The sequence below is a fragment of the Pelodiscus sinensis genome, chromosome 30, assembly GCF_049634645.1.
Source record: "Pelodiscus sinensis isolate JC-2024 chromosome 30, ASM4963464v1, whole genome shotgun sequence".
Taxonomy (NCBI): domain Eukaryota; kingdom Metazoa; phylum Chordata; order Testudines; family Trionychidae; genus Pelodiscus; species Pelodiscus sinensis.
Genome location: NC_134740.1, coordinates 4,094,494 through 4,111,538, shown reverse-complemented (window position 1 = coordinate 4,111,538; position 17,045 = coordinate 4,094,494). Strand labels below are relative to the sequence as shown.

Sequence of the window (17,045 nt, the reverse complement as noted above, 5' to 3'; positions counted from 1 at the left end):
TAGCTGCCCCAAAGGCAGGGAACACAACACACAATGCTCATGTGATCCCTCTTCTGTCATCCATTTCTGGAAAAACAGCGGCTAGGGACATCATTGCTACCCAGCCTGGCTCATAGCCATTGAGGGACCTATCCTCCATTAATCTATCTAGTTCTTATTTGAAAGCTGTTAAAGTCCTAGCCTTCACCACTTCCCGTGGCAAGGAGTTCCACAGGTTGACTGTGTGCTGGGTGAGGATAAGCTTCCTTTTGTTTGCTTTGAAACTGCTGCCTATTAATTTCATTTGTTGATTCCTTAGTTCTTATATTGTGGGAATAAGTACATAACTTTTCCTTAATCATACTTTCCACACCAGTCATGATTTTATAGATCTCTATCATATCCCCCCTTACTTTCCGTTTTTCTAAACTGAAAAAAGTGAACCCATGCTCTCCCCAAAGGGCTTTGGGAGCCTGCTTCTGGGCACGAACCAGGCTTGCTTGGCTGGGGTTCATGTCTTTCCTACTTCTTCCTACCTTTCTTTTCCATCCTCCCCCCATCACAAGCAGGTCAGGTGAGGTATTTACCTCCCTCATGTGTCCATGGACCAGTCCCATTTACATGTCTATCCCTAGGAGCTCTGGTGTGGTGTAGTGTGGGGGCCTTGCTGGTTGCTGGGCTTGGGCAGCGGGCTGTGGGTGACCTCCACTGGCAGCTGGTTGTAGCACGGCCCAGCAGGACAGAAGATTAGTCACTAGGCAAGGGTCTCCCAACCTGTCTGAGCGGTCGCCTCCCAGGGAGAGGAAAAAAGGGAGGAAGGCGAAGTGCAGCCCTAGCTGGGGGGCAGGGCTGGAAGTTGGACAGTTTCCTGTCTGGAATCATGGAGGAAGCAGCCTAAGCAAGGGGTCCTGGGATTTAGGGTCCCAGTCTCCCCCACCTCAAGGTGGGGCTGAGGCATCCTAGGCCTGCCCTGTAACCAGATTACATCTGTGCTGTGCTGCATCTTTGGAGAAGCAATAAACTCCCTCAATCCTACAGGCTGTTGGAGTCTGTTCATGCCACTAAGGGGGTCCAGGAGTCGGGGAACCCCAATGTGTCATCACATCTCATCAGACTCGGAAGCTCTTTCTAAGGAGCACTTAGTGCTTTATACCCTTTTCACAGATGGTATAGAGAGCACAAGAGACTTCCCCGCAGTGAGCCAGGGGCAAAGCCAGGAACCGCATCCACATCTCCTGCGCCCCGCTTGGTGCTTTGTCCTCACAGACCAGCCGGCTCCGTACGCAGCAGTGCAGGCGTGGCGCGAGCGGGTCTGCAGGCCAAACTGGAGGATCCCAGCAGAGATTTCTGGTCGCAATGAATAAACAATTAAATTGTAATAAATCGTGTCCCCCCCCCCACACACACTCCCCACCCGAGGCTCACCCATATACGCAGGCCCCTAGCAGACACCTCAGCGTGGGAATGTGGCCCCTTCCTAAAGGCCGATATCTCTTTGACTCTGGGTCTGTGCAGCGCCGAGCACAACGGGGCTACGAACTTTTGGTTTGGTCTGTCAAATACTCAATTCAGTTTTTTAGCTGGAGAATCGCCCAAACCCATCGCCGGCACCGCAGCACCTCGAGGGCTCATTTAGCCTCAAAGCCACGAACCTCTGCGAGGTAGTGAAGATTCTCTCTCTCCTTGGCAACGGGGCAAACTGCAGCCACCTCTCGGGCCATCGCCTCACTGCTGACAGACCGGGCGCTAGGCAGCAGGGGCGGCTGGGAGGCTGGAGCCACAGACCAGAGCTGCCCTCTGACAATTGCCCTCCGAGCTTCAATTGACTCCGAGCCACACGCCGGGACAGTCAGGGGATGTGTGAACCTGCTTCCCACCATGCACCGCTCCCTGCCTGGGGGTGTCGCTCCCTTTATACCCGCCTGGAAACCCGCCTGCAACTCCTGCCTGGTGAAATACCAGCCCCTGGTTCTAGGAACCTCCCGTCTCTGCCCAGACACAGACCTTCACGGCCCTGCCCGCTGGGGAGTTATTCTCAGTTCCTGAGACCGAGAATGGAACCGCTGCTGCTTTTCCTCGCCCTGCTCGCCGCCCCCAGCTGTGAGTGTCCGTGGGGTACGTGGGGGACTCAGGGACGGACCCTTGGGTTAATTTAGTGATTAATTAATTCCCGGATCTGTTTCCCTGCTCCCAGGTGTCCTCGCTGAGGTGCAGCTGGTCGAGTCCGGCCCAGGCGTAGTGAAGCCGGGAGAGACCTTCACTCTGAGCTGCGCTGTGTCGGGTTATTCCATCGCTAGCGGTTACAGCTGGGAATGGATCCGGCAGCCTCCCGGCAAAGGACTGGAGTGGATGGGGCGGTTGTATCCAGCTGGCGCGGGGAGCACAGCCTACGCCCCGTCTCTCCAAGGCCGAATCACCATCTCTGCAGACACCGCCAAGAACCAGTTGTTGCTGCAGCTCCGCTCGCTGACAGCTGCAGACGCCGGCACCTATTACTGCGCCGGACACGCGCACACAGTGACACGGAGCAACACCCGGCCTGGCACAAAAAGGGGAAGCGGATTTCTGAACAGCCAAACAGCTGCAGCGCTCGGTCTGTGCCCTGGTTCGTCGGACAGACGCGGCGCTGCCAGCTCCGGTTCTCCCCTGTATCCCACCCCACCCCCCGCGCGCCTCTCGGACCCCCCCCAAGGAATTCCAAACCCTCCGCTTGCTCGTGCTGCGCCCAGAAATGTGCCTCCAGGGAGTCAACGGGGCAGGGGGAGCGTTTGAGGTAACACAGGCTTTGGACACTTACCCGAGACATTTGGGGTCCGATCCCTAGATAGTCAACACTCGCATCTCTCACTGGCCAGGCGCGGGTTTCCCTTGAGAACTATGTTCGTGGTTCTCGGGGCCCTTTGTAGATAGCAGCACTAAAGAATGATTTGGAGAGAGACTTATTGGCCAGAGGAGCATCGCATCGCACCCCTCCCCCCCCTAGACTATTTGAAAAGCCCCCGCATTAAGGGCTGGTTTCTCCGGTGTCCGTCTCCTCCGCAGTTGCTCCAGCTCCAGTAACCGGCCTGGTTCGGAGTGAGCCCGAAAGCCGCAGCTTCGCTCCATGCCCAGCTCTCCCCGCCTGTCCCAGGCTGCCACACTCGCTGGCACACTCGCTGGTTAAACAAAGGCCTTTCCGCCCCTTCACAAGCCTGTGGGATCTGACAAGGAGAGATTCCGGGAATTAAGAACGACAAAGTAATCGCATGTGTCTGTTCTGCTTGTGTGTCACATGCAATTTAAGATCAGAAGAGCGAAATAGTTCACACGCGCACCAATGGGACAGAGCCACATGACAGCAGCAAAGTGTCACGTTTGAGCACGAAGCTGGAATCCGCGGTTAAAATCCCCATTTATTCACCTTCAAAACGGGGTGTCCGGATCCGAGATTCTAGTGCCAGTTCCAGGTTACTCCCCTGCTCCGCCCACCCAACGTGACCCACCTCCCTCCAGCGAATGCAATCAAAGCACTCGGAGCCCATTTAAAGTGTCACAAACCATTGTGCCAGCGTGTGGTTATGGGGGGGGGGGGGGAGGGAGAAAGAGCAGCGACCAAAACCCCTCCAGAAACGGAGCGCCTTGTCCTTGGGAATATCAGGCTAAGATTTGCTAAGATCTCTAGGGGATCTGGGCGCCAAGACTCCCCCTTAATAAGGCAACAGGGACACCTAACCGCCTACCTAGCTACCTACCTCTGCCCCCAATCCATAATCAATAAGCAGACGTCAGTAATCAATAACGGTTGAGTTCGGGACGCATCAGGCATAAGTGTTAGGCGGTTGGAACAGGGAAGGGTTCGGAATAACTAGAGTCCCAGGGCCCAGAATTCCATTTGTTCGGAATTTTTCACATGAATTAACAGACACCAGACACCACGGAGACAGACAGCAGCGGGGTGGGACAAGTTACTTCACTTGGGCTTTTGAGTTTTTCTCCTCTGCAGCAACGAGCAAAGTAAGTGTGTGTGTGTGTGTGTGTGTGTGTGTGTGTGTGTGTGTGTGTGACACACCATGTCTGTCCAGGAAGGTGACAGGGAGGCAGAGGGGCCTTTTGATCGGTTCCTTCTAGCTCCTCCCTTGGGCGCTGCCTCCTTATGCAAATCACCTCTCCGGGCTCTGGGCTAAAGTAGCGGCCTCCGGGGCGCCTACAGCCGCTGTTTCCCCAGGACCTGATCTGCCTCTTGAGAGCCCTTCTCTGTCCCCTCCTCGCGCACCATGAACTCCCCGTTCCTCCCGCTGCTGCTCCTGGCCCTGGCCCCTGGTGAGTCTCTGAGGGAGGCTGTGCGGAATGGGCGGGGGACGGGGAGCACGGGGGGAAGAAGGGGGTAAAGGTAGGTTGGAGTCTGACTGGTTTCTGCTTTTCCCAGGTGCCCGCTCCCAGCTCCGGCTCCAGGAGTCCGGCCCGGGCGCGGTGAAGCCCGGAGAGACCCTCACACTCACCTGCTCTGTCACCGGGGGCACCGTCACCAGCAGCTACGTGTGGAACTGGATACGGCAGGCTCCGGGCCAGGGACTGGAGTGGATGGGATACTGGAGCGGGAGCACGAGCTACAACCCGTCCCTGCAAGGTCGCATCACCATCACCGTGGATTCCTCCAGCACCAAGTATTATCTGCGGCTCAGCGCGCTGACAGCTGCAGACACCGCCACGTATTTCTGTGCCAGACACAGTGACACGGAGCGAAGCAGGGACCGGCACAAAAAGGGGAAGCGGATTCAGAGCAGGGCAGTGAAGCCAGAGCAGCGGGGAGAGCTGAGCCCAGAGCCCCTCCCCGCCCCACACGGACACTGACAGAGCTGGGTCCCTGCTATAGAGAGCGGCACGAGCACCCCCACCCACCGGCGCGCAGGAGATACTGGGACGGGAACACCCGGCGTTAAACTCATTGTTCTTCAGGACATAAACTCACGGGACAGGAAGGGGTTTAGAGAGGCCATTTCCACGCACGCCGGGAAGGGATCCGTGTTATCTAGACTGTCCATGTCAGGTGCCCTTTGCCGCATTTGGGCTGGAACTAGGAAAACTCTTAATATGAGTCAGATTTGGCAGAACTGGTTTGTCGGGGCTGGGCTGCTGGGTAAATCTGACTTGACGGTGACAAGAGGAGCTGCTCCGTGTTGGGACATGGCTACGCTCCGGCCCTCGGTCAGGTGGAGATATGGGAGCGCAGACTTGTGTAGGTCTGGCCCCCCCTGTGGGGAGTGAACCCAGCGGGACATGGCTCCGAGCCACTCGGAGAACGCGGTTCTTAAGGGGATCAGTCGATTCACCATCCTACACTACGAAGAGTTTTCTCAGCAACATGAGAGCTCAGCAAAAAAGTCGCGCTCTCATTTGTATATTTTTTGCCGAGAAAGCTTATTACCCATACTTCTTGCATTTGTATATAGGCATCTAAGATACTGATTTGATCTTGCCTCCCTGTTGTGCCCTGACCCTCCTTTCTCCTTGCCATTATAGGCTGTAGTCCCATCCCCCCCCATTTCCAACCCATCTCCCAGTCTCACACATTCAGCACTTACCTGTGGGCTTTGCTCACCTGTCCCCGTCTAACCTACTTTAAAGCCCTCCTCACAAGGTTAGCCAGTCTGTGTCCAAACAAGGCCTTCCCACTCCTGGAAAGGTGAACTCCATCTCCGCCAAGCAGTCCTTCCTGGAAGAGCACCCCGTGGTCAAGGAAGCCGAATCCCTCCTGGCAACACCATCTTCGCAGCCAGGCATTCACCTCCAGGATGCACCTCTCTCAGTCCCAAGTGCCACAGAAGCTGAAACTGAAACTGCTAGCACTCACATGGAATCAGACTCAATTCACACTTCAAACTGTAAAATTCAAACAGACACACACACACACACACACACACACACCCCACAGCTTGTACTCACCGGGTAGCCTCTTCAGCGGTGGGGTCGCTTTGCTCTCCCTCTTCAACTCCCCTGTCTGCAGTCCCCTGTCCGCTTCGCTCCCCTGGTTGCACTGCTCTGGCTTTTTAAAGCCACTGCTCATCACCACCCCGCAGGTCAGATAAGCCATTTTGTGAGCCTCCAGTAGGGGGCATCCTTTTTTGGTATTTTTTCCTCATCACCCCTTTAGCCTTTTTTCAAAATTTTGCAGTGATCTTGGCCTGGAACTTTTTGGTAGCCACCCGTTTATCCGCCAAATGCTGTCCCCCCTTATCTGATGGGAACCCCTGAGGATGACCCCTTTGCCCAGGCCCCTTTCTTTCAGGCCCCGAGGATACAGAGTGCACCAGTTTTCTGAATGAAGCATCAAACTCTTCCCCCATACTAGAATATGGGGGAGCTGTGATGAGCTTATGGTTTTGGGAGAATGGTTTGTCAGTCCTTGGTTTTTTATTCACAACCCCTAGAGCGCGTGCTCCGGGTTTGTGAATGTGTGTGGTTTTGAGCACGTTCAGAACCCCTAGAGCGCCTGCTCCGGGTTTGTGAATGTGGGCGTTTTTGCTCACAGTTCTCAGGGCTTGGTGTGGCAGTGGCCGCTGAGGAACTGGAGTTGTGTTTGTGTGAGAGTTTGTCAGTCCTTGGTTTTTTATTCACAACCCCTAGAGCGCATGCTCCGGGTTTGTGAATGTGTGTGGTTTTGCGCACGTTCAGAACCCCTAGAGCACCTGCTCCGGGTTTGTGAATGTGGGCGTTTTTGCTCACAGTTCTCAGGGCTTGGTGTGGCTGTGGCCGCTGAGGAACTGGAGTTGTGTTTGTGTGGCTACAACACCTCGGCATTGCAGGAGTTTTCAGTCCTTGGTTTTTTATTCACAACCCCTAGAGCGCGTGCTCCGGGTTTGTGAATGTGTGTGGTTTTGCGCACGTTCAGAACCCCTAGAGCGCCTGCTCCGGGTTTGTGAATGTGGGTGTTTTTGCTCACAGTTCTCAGGGCTTGGTGTGGCAGTGGCCGCTGAGGAACTGGAGTGGTGTTTGTGTGGCTGCAACAGCTCGGCATTGCAGGAGTTTTCAGTCCTTGGTTTTTTATTCACAACCCCTAGAGCGCGTGCTCCGGGTTTGTGAATGTGGGCATTTTTGCTCTCAGTTTTCTCAGGGCTTGGTGTGGCAGTGGCCGCTGAGGAACTGGAGTTGTGTTTGTGTGAGAGTTTGTCAGTCCTTGGTTTTTTATTCACAACCCCTAGAGCGCGTGCTCCGGGTTTGTGAATGTGTGGGGTTTTGCGCATGTTCAGAACCCCTAGAGCGCCTGCTCCGGGTTTGTGAATGTGGGCGTTTTTGCTCACAGTTCTCAGGGCTTGGTGTGGCTGTGGCCGCTAAGGAACTGGAGTTGTGTTTGTGTGGCTGCAGCACCTCGGCATTGCAGGAGTTTTCAGTCCTTGGTGTTTTATTCACAACCCCTAGAGCGCGTGCTCCGGGTTTGTGAATGTGTGTGGTTTTGCGCACGTTCAGAACCCCTAGAGCGCCTGCTCCGGGTTTGTGAATGTGGGCGTTTTTGCTCACAGTTCTCAGGGCATGGTGTGGCAGTGGCCGCTGAGGAACTGGAGTTGTGGTTGCATGGTTGTTTCTTACCAGAGTCTTTTGTTTTGTCCTTGGGTTCGACGTATGTGAGGTTCCGACCGCCCGGACGCTTCATCTGCACTCGTGCTGTTTTGCGTTGTTAAGGGTCTCAAAGCAGATTCCTGGTTCTTTGGCCGTTCTGGAGGAGGTGTCCTTGTAGCTCTGTCTACAGCATTGTCAGAAAAGTTGTCCATGCCTGTGAGGTGGGGGAAAAACATTTTACAAAAAAAACCACACGTATACTTTACCATCTCTCTCACCCACACCTGTGTATTTACTTAAAACCTCATAGAGCAACCAAACCAATAAGCAAAATATATTTACTGGGCTTCATCGATCCATCAGTCACTGATGCTGGTGAATTTTCTTTTTCAGCTGTCTCTTTCCTTTTTCTTTTGAGCTTGTTTTCCCTCTAGTCTAAGGACCTCTCATGTTTTTACTGTACTGTGGAGCAAACAACATTATTATAAAACACATGAAACCCTCTTGTAAAATTTAAAAAGTTATAGCTTTAAAAACAAAATAATCCATTTCAGGCTGTACAACCAACATGAGTTTTGAGTTTGTTTCTACCACTTAAAAAAACAAGCAACAAAAACCCACACAATTTTTTAAATACATCTCATTTTGCAGAATAAAAGCCAAAACTGCTTTTAAAACCCCTTGTTAGTTTAAACAAACCAAGTACTTAAAAAAACCCTTTACCTATGCCTTGTACAGCCCCTCTCCCCTCCCTCCACACACATACACTAAACAGCAGCTTTAAAAAACACACCAAACCAAGTTTGCAGCCATAGACTTTTCAAAACCCACATGCATTTAACACAGCACATTTTGCACAGAAAAAGCAACCCACCAAACACACCTTACCAGCAGTTTGACAACATATATTTTAAAAACACACCTATGTCTGTTACAAACTCCATCACACACACCTTCAAAAACTCCCCACAGCTGTTTTAAAACCATTTGCAACTATATTTTTTAAAAGCAGGGGTATGCAACAAACTGTTTTTTAAAAACCACTTATCTCTAGCATAAGCCCCTGAATCACCCACAACTTAACCCCAGCCAGCTTTTTTTAAAATAAAAACCCCAGGTAAAAACACACATTTTTGTAACCATCCCAGATACTTTTAGCCTAACTCCACCGCTTCCTCCCCCAACTCAGAATTGAACATTTATTTTCAAAATACATTTGGCACAGAAAGAGCAGCCCACCAAACACTCTATACCAGCAGTTTGCCAACATATAGTTTAAAAACAGCAATAAGCTCCCCCACAATTAAGTTTTGAAAAAAAAACCAACTCACAATTTAAACATTACAATTAGTTAAAAGAAAAAAAAAATAACCCACACGCTTTAAAAATGATTATGGATAGTTACCTTCTACCACAGGGTAAAGGCATGCTGGCACAGGGCTATTCTGTTTTCCCTTATGTATATTTGGGACTACGGAATAAAAAACAAGCAAAAAAAATGTGAGTTAGGATTACCCCCAAATGCTTCAAACCCCATTTTAAAAACACACCTAGGTCTTGCACAGACCTCATCTCACACACACACACACACACACACCAACCCCACATACATTTAAAAGCCAATTGCAAAAGTTACCTTTCACTATGGGACAGTGTTGCAGGCACATGCTTGTTCTGTTCCCCCCCCATGTGTGCTTGGGCCTTAAGGTTAAAGAATAAGCACAAAAATTAGTTAGTATTACCCAGGTTTTTTTTTCAACAGTATTAAGCACAACTACAGTTAAAAATGGTTTTTACCTTGGCCTGGTGGGGAACTGCAGCTTAAAATTACTGGTTCCATGTTAAACAGATCACACTGCAATAAAGATAGCCACCATTATTTTACTAAGGGAGCATGGCCAAAGAGAGACATTATAGAATATATATTTTCAAAGTTACAAACAGGGAACATACCTTCTCCTGTTGCAGTCCAGCAGCCATTCAAGAAAGTTTCTGTTGAAAAGGACAGTCACCCCAATACCTAGGTTTTTTATACCCTCCTAGCCCATTGTTTCAAACAACTTCAATGTAGTAGCTAGCAGGTGAATTTGATCACTGCAGCTCTGAAATAATAGATCCTTAAAGACATAGGCACCCCTCCCTAGCATTGCCTTTTCTGATCTGGGGGTGGAAGAATTAAGCTGTCTCCACACCTGAGTTGCTTTTGGCTACATTTTTTTTCTTTTAGTTAAAATACATTTTTTGTAGGGCTTTCTTACAGTATTAACAGTAAAAGCACCAATCCTTAATGTAGCTGTACCCATTTCCATGTGGAGACCCTTTGCAGATATCAATACATGTCTTGGGGTTTGGTTTTTTTAAACATGCTTCTTTCATGCTTAAGGCTTGGGGTTTAAATAAAATGCTTTTAAATGTTTGATTGTCTTTAGAGAAAATGCTTGTTCTAAAGTATGGGTAAAAGTTGGAAACATTTCAGTTTTGGGTTAGACCCTTAATTTTTTTTTTAACTTTTAATGGCTAGAAAAAGTAGCCCATAGCATTTAACCAACTCCTGGGTCATATTTAAACTGTCCAATAGCATTTCTACCAACGCCTGTGTCCTTTAAACTGTCCAATAGTGCTCTACCAGCCCCAAGGGTTATATTTAAACTGTCCAATACCATCTGCAAACTCCTGAGGTGTTATTTAATTAGATATTCATCAGAGCCCACCCATCCAACCCATCAAATTTAATTACTGAACATTAACCTCAACAAGGGTAAGTGGTCTCACCTAAACCTAATCATTGACTGGAGCCCCTGGCTATTCAGCGAGGTGCGGTGAAACCATTGAGTTCATGTCTAATAAATCCTAACTGGGGTGGTGGTGGTAATTTTTTCCTTTTATTTAAAAAACAAAATATTTGAGGGGGTTTCCTTCCCTCGAGTTTCTACCATACATTTTTCAGGGGTTTTTCAGTAAATGGGCCCCTTTATACAAAATGGATTCTCACAAACTTTATTTTTTTAAATGATTTTATTTAAAAGACATACAGACCATGTGTTCCACCAAAACTTTTACTCGTGTAAGGATCACACAAACCTTCTGAGAGAAGATTGTCACAAAAGCCCCTTTTCAATAGATTTTTACAGCTACCAAGTTTTATATCTCATGTGTGTCCCCTCACCATTCTCTAACTTCATCCTTTTAGACATCTTACAAATAGTCTTTTTCTTAAGCAGGGTTCTGTAACTTTTTGTACGCACCAAACGTTCAATATAACGCTCTAAGCAGGCGTCTTTTGGCTTGGTCATGGTCTTTAAAACACTGTGAGGATCTTGACTGAATTGCACTGCATTTACCAAAGTCACCCCTTGTGCTAAGTGTTCTTGAGTTAAGCACAGACTTTGCATAGCATAACCTACGGCAATAACAGTATTTAATAAGCTTTCCAAACACAGTTCAGCACATAGGCCCCAGAGCTTGCAGTTTATATCCTCCGGAGTCCAAATCACACAGTCATGGTGCCGCTGGGCTGGCGCATCTATGACGCAACCCTCACAGTCCTCAAAAAGCTTTTCCCTAAGACAGTGACTAAGGACGGTATAAACACCAATGCGTACAATGGAGCACACGACTTTTTTACGCTTATGATGTGGCACTGGCTCAACTAGGTCAATGCCAAGCCACCGCCTGAATTCTTCATGGCCGTCATCCTTGGCGTTCTCTTCAATGCTTTGTATCGGTGTTGAGCAAAAACAAGGTGGGCCCGGTTCGTCTGCCTTGTCCGATGCAATGCTGTCCTGGGTCTGAGGGTCAGCTAGAAAGGCATTGTCAAGCTGTCAAAAGATTGCCAGAAAGAAATAACGTAAGACGCTCTGGTCATTTTTTTTTAAGTTTACAAAATCCCGGTTTCCTAACCCCATGATGCCCCAACTTCGATCTTTCACTTACCTGTTTGGCTTCTTTTCCATGTGTCTTGTCCGACTCCTGGGAGCCGTGGGCACCTTCCTCCTCCAGGCCATCTAGCTCATCAGGCTGCCTCGTGAGCGGTTGGGTTTCGGCGTCAGATACTGGTGTATCCATCAGTGGCTGGGCCAAAGGGCTCCCTTCAACTTCTCCTTCCTCCTTGGAACTGTTGCTGATGTAGCGCTTTCTTCTCAGCACCAAAACAAAGTTGGTGAAAGAAGCCATGTTTCCACTCAGCGTTTGCACGCTCTTGGAAACACGTGCTCTTGGAACAAGATGGCCTCTTTTGTGTGGTGCTAGAACTTATGGGGAAGTGCTATGTTCTGATTGGAAGAGGGTGTCATGGGAAGCTCTTAGAGGGGTCACATGACCCGCTTCCGGGCGGGTCATCCGGTCCCAGAACTGCCCCCCGATAGCTCAAAGCGGTTCGCGGGGCGGTCCTACAGGGGAAAAACCCTTCCTGATTGGTAGAGAGAGGTGGGACGAGTTCTTAGAGGGGTCACACGACCCACTTCTGGGCGGGTCATCTGGTCCCGGAACTGCCCACGATTGGTCAAAGCGGGTTGTGGGGCAGTCGTACAGGGGAAAAACCCTTCCTTATAGGTGGAGGGAGGCGGGGCGAGTCCTTAGAGGGGTCACATGACACCCCTTACTTCCAGTCACCTGCCCCTATTGACCCGGATGTACTACCCTCCAGGGGCGGACTTCCGGTGACAGGGGAGACGGGACTTCCGGTGCCAGGGGCGGGACTTCCGGGGTCAGGGGCAGGGCTAACATTTGATTGATGGTAGGGCCCTTATACTAATTACAGCGGCTCCCCGTGGCTGGGATTTGAAGCCGGGAGGAGAGACATCTAATTCCAATAACCAGGCCCGACGCGCCCTGGGTCCGGGGGCTGGGTTCGGCGTCACGGGCAGTGAGAAAATCCGGGCTTGGTGGTTTTCTGAAGGGCTGTTCTGGCTGAAACAGGACCGAGTCTGGGGTTCAGCTGCAGAGAGGTTCAGGTCAGATTCTCACAGGGGGTCCCCCTAGCCAGGTGACGTGGCGCTCGGTGAGTGACAGCTGCCAGTCTCCCTGGAGCGCTCCGTGTCCAAGAGGCGCTGGGGGTGGATTATTCATGGCTCTGCACCATCCCCTTGCACCAATGATGGGCATGTTGGATCCGCTCCGAATTCAGTACACGACTGCAGTTTACATTCCCTGAGAGTCCATGGACTCAGAGTGCGCAGCCCCTGAGTGGCTCTGCTCTGCTTTCTCCTCCCCGCAGAGCGGATCAAGGGGGACTTGGTGACCCAAGTGACAGGACCCGTTTGAGTCTCTGAGGGGGACCCCGTGCTTCTGAACTGCACCTACAAGGTATCTGGGTACCCTTTCCCCTTCTGGTACGTGCAGCGCCCCGGCCAGCCCCTGCAGCTTTTCCTGAGGGACGCGGGCAGCCAGGACTCGGATGAGGGGCATAGGAGGAGATTCAGCGCTAAAGCCAAGAGAAAACCGGACTCCTTCCACCTGCGGAAAGCGGCCGCCGAACTGAGCGACTCCGCCACCTATTACTGCGCTGTGAGTGACACAGTGACACGGTCCGGCAGGGCTGGTTTGTATAGTGACTCATCCTGTTTTGCTGGGTCGTGGTACCCACGGCAGCCAGTGGGGGTTACCCCAGACCCAGCAGCATAGAAACCAGCCAGGTACCCCTACTACATCACAGAGGGGGCTGAGGCCTCCTAGCCCCAGTTCCTGTAACCAGATTACATCTGTACTGTGCTGTATCCTGGAGAAGCAATAAACTCCCTCAGTTCTACCCATTGGTGGAGTCTGTTCATGCCACTACAGGGGTGCAGGAGGTGGGGGGTCCCCGATGTGCTGCCATACTGGTGTCAGAAGTGGGATGCACTGCACCTGGTGGATGGAGCTTCCAGCGGAGAGTTACAAGGCACAGTAGAAGCAAGAGCCGTGGAGCCAGGCATGCTGGAGACAGAGCGAAGTGGTTCCTGAGAATTGTGGGATGCTGCAGCACTAGACTGGTGAGTCTGCACCAGGGGGACCAGCGGGCAGGTGGCCTACGCCCGACTCTTGAAGGCAGAGCTGGTGAAGCTCTGCAGAGAGAGGGGCTTGCCTGTGCAGAACGCAACCAAGACCCAGCTGATTGCCCGGCTAGAGGAGAATGACCAGTCACAGGGCCAGGATCTTGTCCCCGTGGGCAGCAGCCAGACCCTCTGTAACGTAGTGGGGGTACTTGCTGGGCTGTGGTGACCCCTGCTGTCTGGAGCAAGACCCAGCAGGGAAAACCTTATTATGCAAAGGTTACTCCATACTGGTTGAACCAACCCCCCATGGGGAGAAACAAAAGGAGGCGGTATGCTGCCCTGGCTGGGGGCAGGGCTTGAAGAGGTGGAGTTAGTTCCTGTCTGGAAAGCAGGGGAGAAGGAACTGGGGAGGGGGCTGGGACTCCCCTATCTCAAGTGGGGCACTGAGGCCTGTTAGCCCCCAGTTCCTGTAACTAGATTACATCTGTGCTGTGCTGTATCGTGGAGAAGCAATAAACCACCTGTATTCTACTGGCTGGTGAAGTCTGTTTGTGCCATTTTCGGGTGCAGGAGACGGGGGACCCCCAACGCGCCGTCACAGACACTAACCAGGGAAGTTTAGTCCAAGCGCGTGGAATTGTGCGTATTTCTACAGGGTGGGAATCTCTGCCATTGTGCGTGGCGCTGTAACTAGCTCTGGCCCCTCAGTGCGGGGCCATGTGTGTTACCCACAGGTTACTCCTGTAGCATTTTGAAGCCACAGCCAGAGATCAGGCCTCCGTGATCTCAGCAGCCACAGACACCCCTAAGGCAATGAAGGCCGCTGTCCTTGGGATGCGCATGCTCAGAACCCATCAGACACCAACGGGAAGGGGGTGTCCGAATTCTCTGCGAGACTTGGAAGGTGCCACTGCAGGCGGGTGCCAGACACACGAGTGTGCGGAACGTAGCTGCGAAATAAGGACACTGCTGGTTAGTGCGTGAAACGTGCAGAGTAGGGAGCAGCCCTGGTCTCCGGGACTAGGTTGGCTTTTCATCTCCGTTCCCCGGGCGCTAAGGGAGTGAGGGGATAGTGTTTGCGCTCCAGGCATGGCTCCCACACCCGGCTGGTGAAGGGCGCTCAGAGTGCAGTTGTTTGCATGTCGCTAGGCGCCTAGAAGAGAGATTTAGCGCCTTGAAAAACTGATGGAACTAGCACACGAAAGAGTTAATCCGTGACGTCAGAACGTTCCATCCTGATGGGCCTTCGCTCCCTTGTGCTCCATTCCCTACTGTTCTGCGCGTGTCTCTGCTGCCCCCGTGCGGCGGCCGCGGGAAGTTCCGCAGCTCTGGTTTGTGTACGAGCAGCCGCAGGGCTCGTGTCACTGCGGCTGTGTCCAGACTCCATGCCTCCGTCGACGGAGGCATGTAGATTAGCCAGATCGGAAGAGGGAAATGAAGCCGCGATTAAAATAATCGCGGCTTCATTTAAATTTAAATGGCTGCCCCGATCTGCCGATCAGCTGTTTGTCGGCAGATCGGGAGAGTCTGGACGCGATGCCCCGACAAAGAAGCCTTTCTTCATCGACACAGGTAAGCCTCGTGAAACCAGGTTTACCTGTGTCGATGAAGAAAGGCTTCTTTGTCGGGGCATCGCGTCCAGACTCTCCCGATCTGCCGACAAACAGCTGATCGGCAGATCGGGGCAGCCATTTAAATTTAAATGAAGCCGCGATTATTTTAATCGCGGCTTCATTTCCCTCTTCCGATCTGGCTAATCTACATGCCTCCGTCGACGGAGGCATGGAGTCTGGACACAGCCCGAATGAGCCCCGGGCCGAAAGCTCCGGCCGGCGTTACTGCGCCGGGAATGGGAACAGGAGTGTCCGTGTGAACGGGAGCGCGAAGAGGAGCAGGAACAGGAGTGGGATGAGAAGTGGGATTGGGAGTGTGCGGGGAACAGTAAAGGAACTATGAACAGGAACAAGAGTGTTAACATCAGCCGGGGTGTGAATGGGACGGCGCGGGGGGATATTGAATGGGACACGCGTGCCGTGGGAATGGGAATGTGGCTGCAGCGAGATGTTTCTAGTGCCTGGGAATGGAAGTGTCTTATTATTTATGTTATTTTGTTATTATTTAGTAGCACTAGCGCTATTGGAATCCCTCAATGTTACACCGCGGGACGGGGTCTGAAAACCGCAGCTTTCCTGGCGCACAAGAGCTTTGAACACGACACGGAGAAAGTTTCTGTCTGCACTTTGTGTCTTACTAATCAAGAGCTAAGGAAATAACCTTGATCTTGGTGCTCACCCGACCCCTACCCCTGCCTCGCAGCTTTTCCCACCTTCCCCCACCGTCGAGCCCCGCAGCTGCTCCAAGGCAAGAGCCCGGCTTCCTAAGGGCACGTTCCGGCCCAAATCCTTTCCGCGCGGCGGGAAATCTCTAGTCTCCAGCGGGATCCCGGTCCAGTGGTTCTGTGGCCAGGGCCCCTCCCCGGACACTGAGCCACTGCCCGGCGCTGCCTGGCCCCTCTGCGCGTGGGAGGGGGCTCCAGAGATCACTCCCCCCGCCCCATGACCTTAGAGTCACCAGCTCCTCAGTCCCTCTATGAGGAAACACTCAGTGCAGGGAGTTGTTCAGTCTTCCAGGGGTCCGAATGTGTCAGGAGGATCCCAGCGCCCCGTGCTGCACAGACACCCAGACCGGGGCAGTCTGACTCCTGCACCCGGAGCCCTAGGGCGAGTCACTCAGATCCCTGACAGAGCAGCACGTGTCACTTATAAGGCGGGGTATGCAAATGGGGGAGTCAGTGTCCTCTTTAAATCTGTCCCTCCCTCTGCCCAGGCTGCACCCGCAGAGACAATCCGCAGCCCCCTGGTTCTGGGCGGTGACCAGCAAGTGCCCTGAGAACGTTTCCTGCCAGCACCAGGGACAATGGGACTTTGGCTACTTATGTTTTTCGCTGCAGCAGCTTTGGAAAGTATTTTCTTCTTCTGAATAACTGGCAGTAAGAAGAATATTAAATTATTGCTTTTTTCATGTTAACAAGCTGAGCCTTGAACTGCAGGTGCCCGGTCCCAGGTGCAGCTGGTGGAGTCCGGAGGGGATGTGAAGAAGCCCGGAGACTCTCTGCGCCTCTCCTGCAAAGCCTCCGGCTTCACCTTCAGCAGCTACTGGATGGGCTGGGTCCGGCAGGCTCCCGGGAAGGGGCTGGAATGGGTGGCTGATATTAAAGGAGATGGATCGGAGCAGACGTATTCCCCGGCTGTTCAAGGGCGATTCACCATCTCCAGGGACAATCCCAACAGCCTGCTGTACCTGCAAATGACCGGCCTGAAGCCCGAGGACACCGGCCGCTATTACTGTGCCAGACACGGTGACACTAATCCTGCGGCTGCTTGTACAAAAACGAGAGCTGCAGAACTTCCCGCGTCTGCCCCACGGGGGGCAGCAGAGACGCGCAAAACAGAAGAGCGAAGGCAGGTCAGGAAAGGAAACAGGGATTAACTCTTTCATGTCCTACATGGGGATGTTAAGGAATTGTCAACTATGAGCAAATCCCTGTGGAATAGTCAATTT

General features: G+C 52.2%; 1 protein-coding gene and 1 gene segment (V, D, J or C); one reads left to right on the top strand and one right to left on the bottom strand.

The window, feature by feature from the left end:
- The first annotated feature begins 4,153 nt into the window (after window positions 1–4,153).
- LOC142821324 (immunoglobulin heavy variable 4-59-like) lies at window positions 4,154–5,379 on the top strand. The segment is given in 2 exon segments: window positions 4,154–4,278; window positions 4,385–5,379. Coding segments are annotated over 2 exon segments (471 nt in total).
- Window positions 5,380–10,566: 5,187 nt separating this feature from the next.
- On the bottom strand, window positions 10,567–11,768 carry LOC142821388 (uncharacterized). The gene is made up of 2 exons (XM_075912301.1): window positions 11,446–11,768; window positions 10,567–11,330 (listed from the first exon to the last, which is right to left on the bottom strand). Exons 1-2 carry the CDS (start codon window positions 11,683–11,685, stop codon window positions 10,644–10,646), a joined length of 927 nt encoding a protein of 308 aa, XP_075768416.1. The 5' UTR covers window positions 11,686–11,768; the 3' UTR covers window positions 10,567–10,643.
- Window positions 11,769–17,045: the final 5,277 nt, after the last annotated feature.

Bases quoted from the DNA above. Each gene is read 5' to 3' on its own strand.
- LOC142821388 (XM_075912301.1), bottom strand. From the start codon at position 11,685: ATGGCTTCTTTCACCAACTTTGTTTTGGTGCTGAGAAGAAAGCGCTAC. The intron at 11,331-11,445 runs GTAAGTGAAAGA...ATCTTTTGACAG, and splicing joins ATGGAAAAGAAGCCAAACAG to CTTGACAATGCCTTTCTAGC.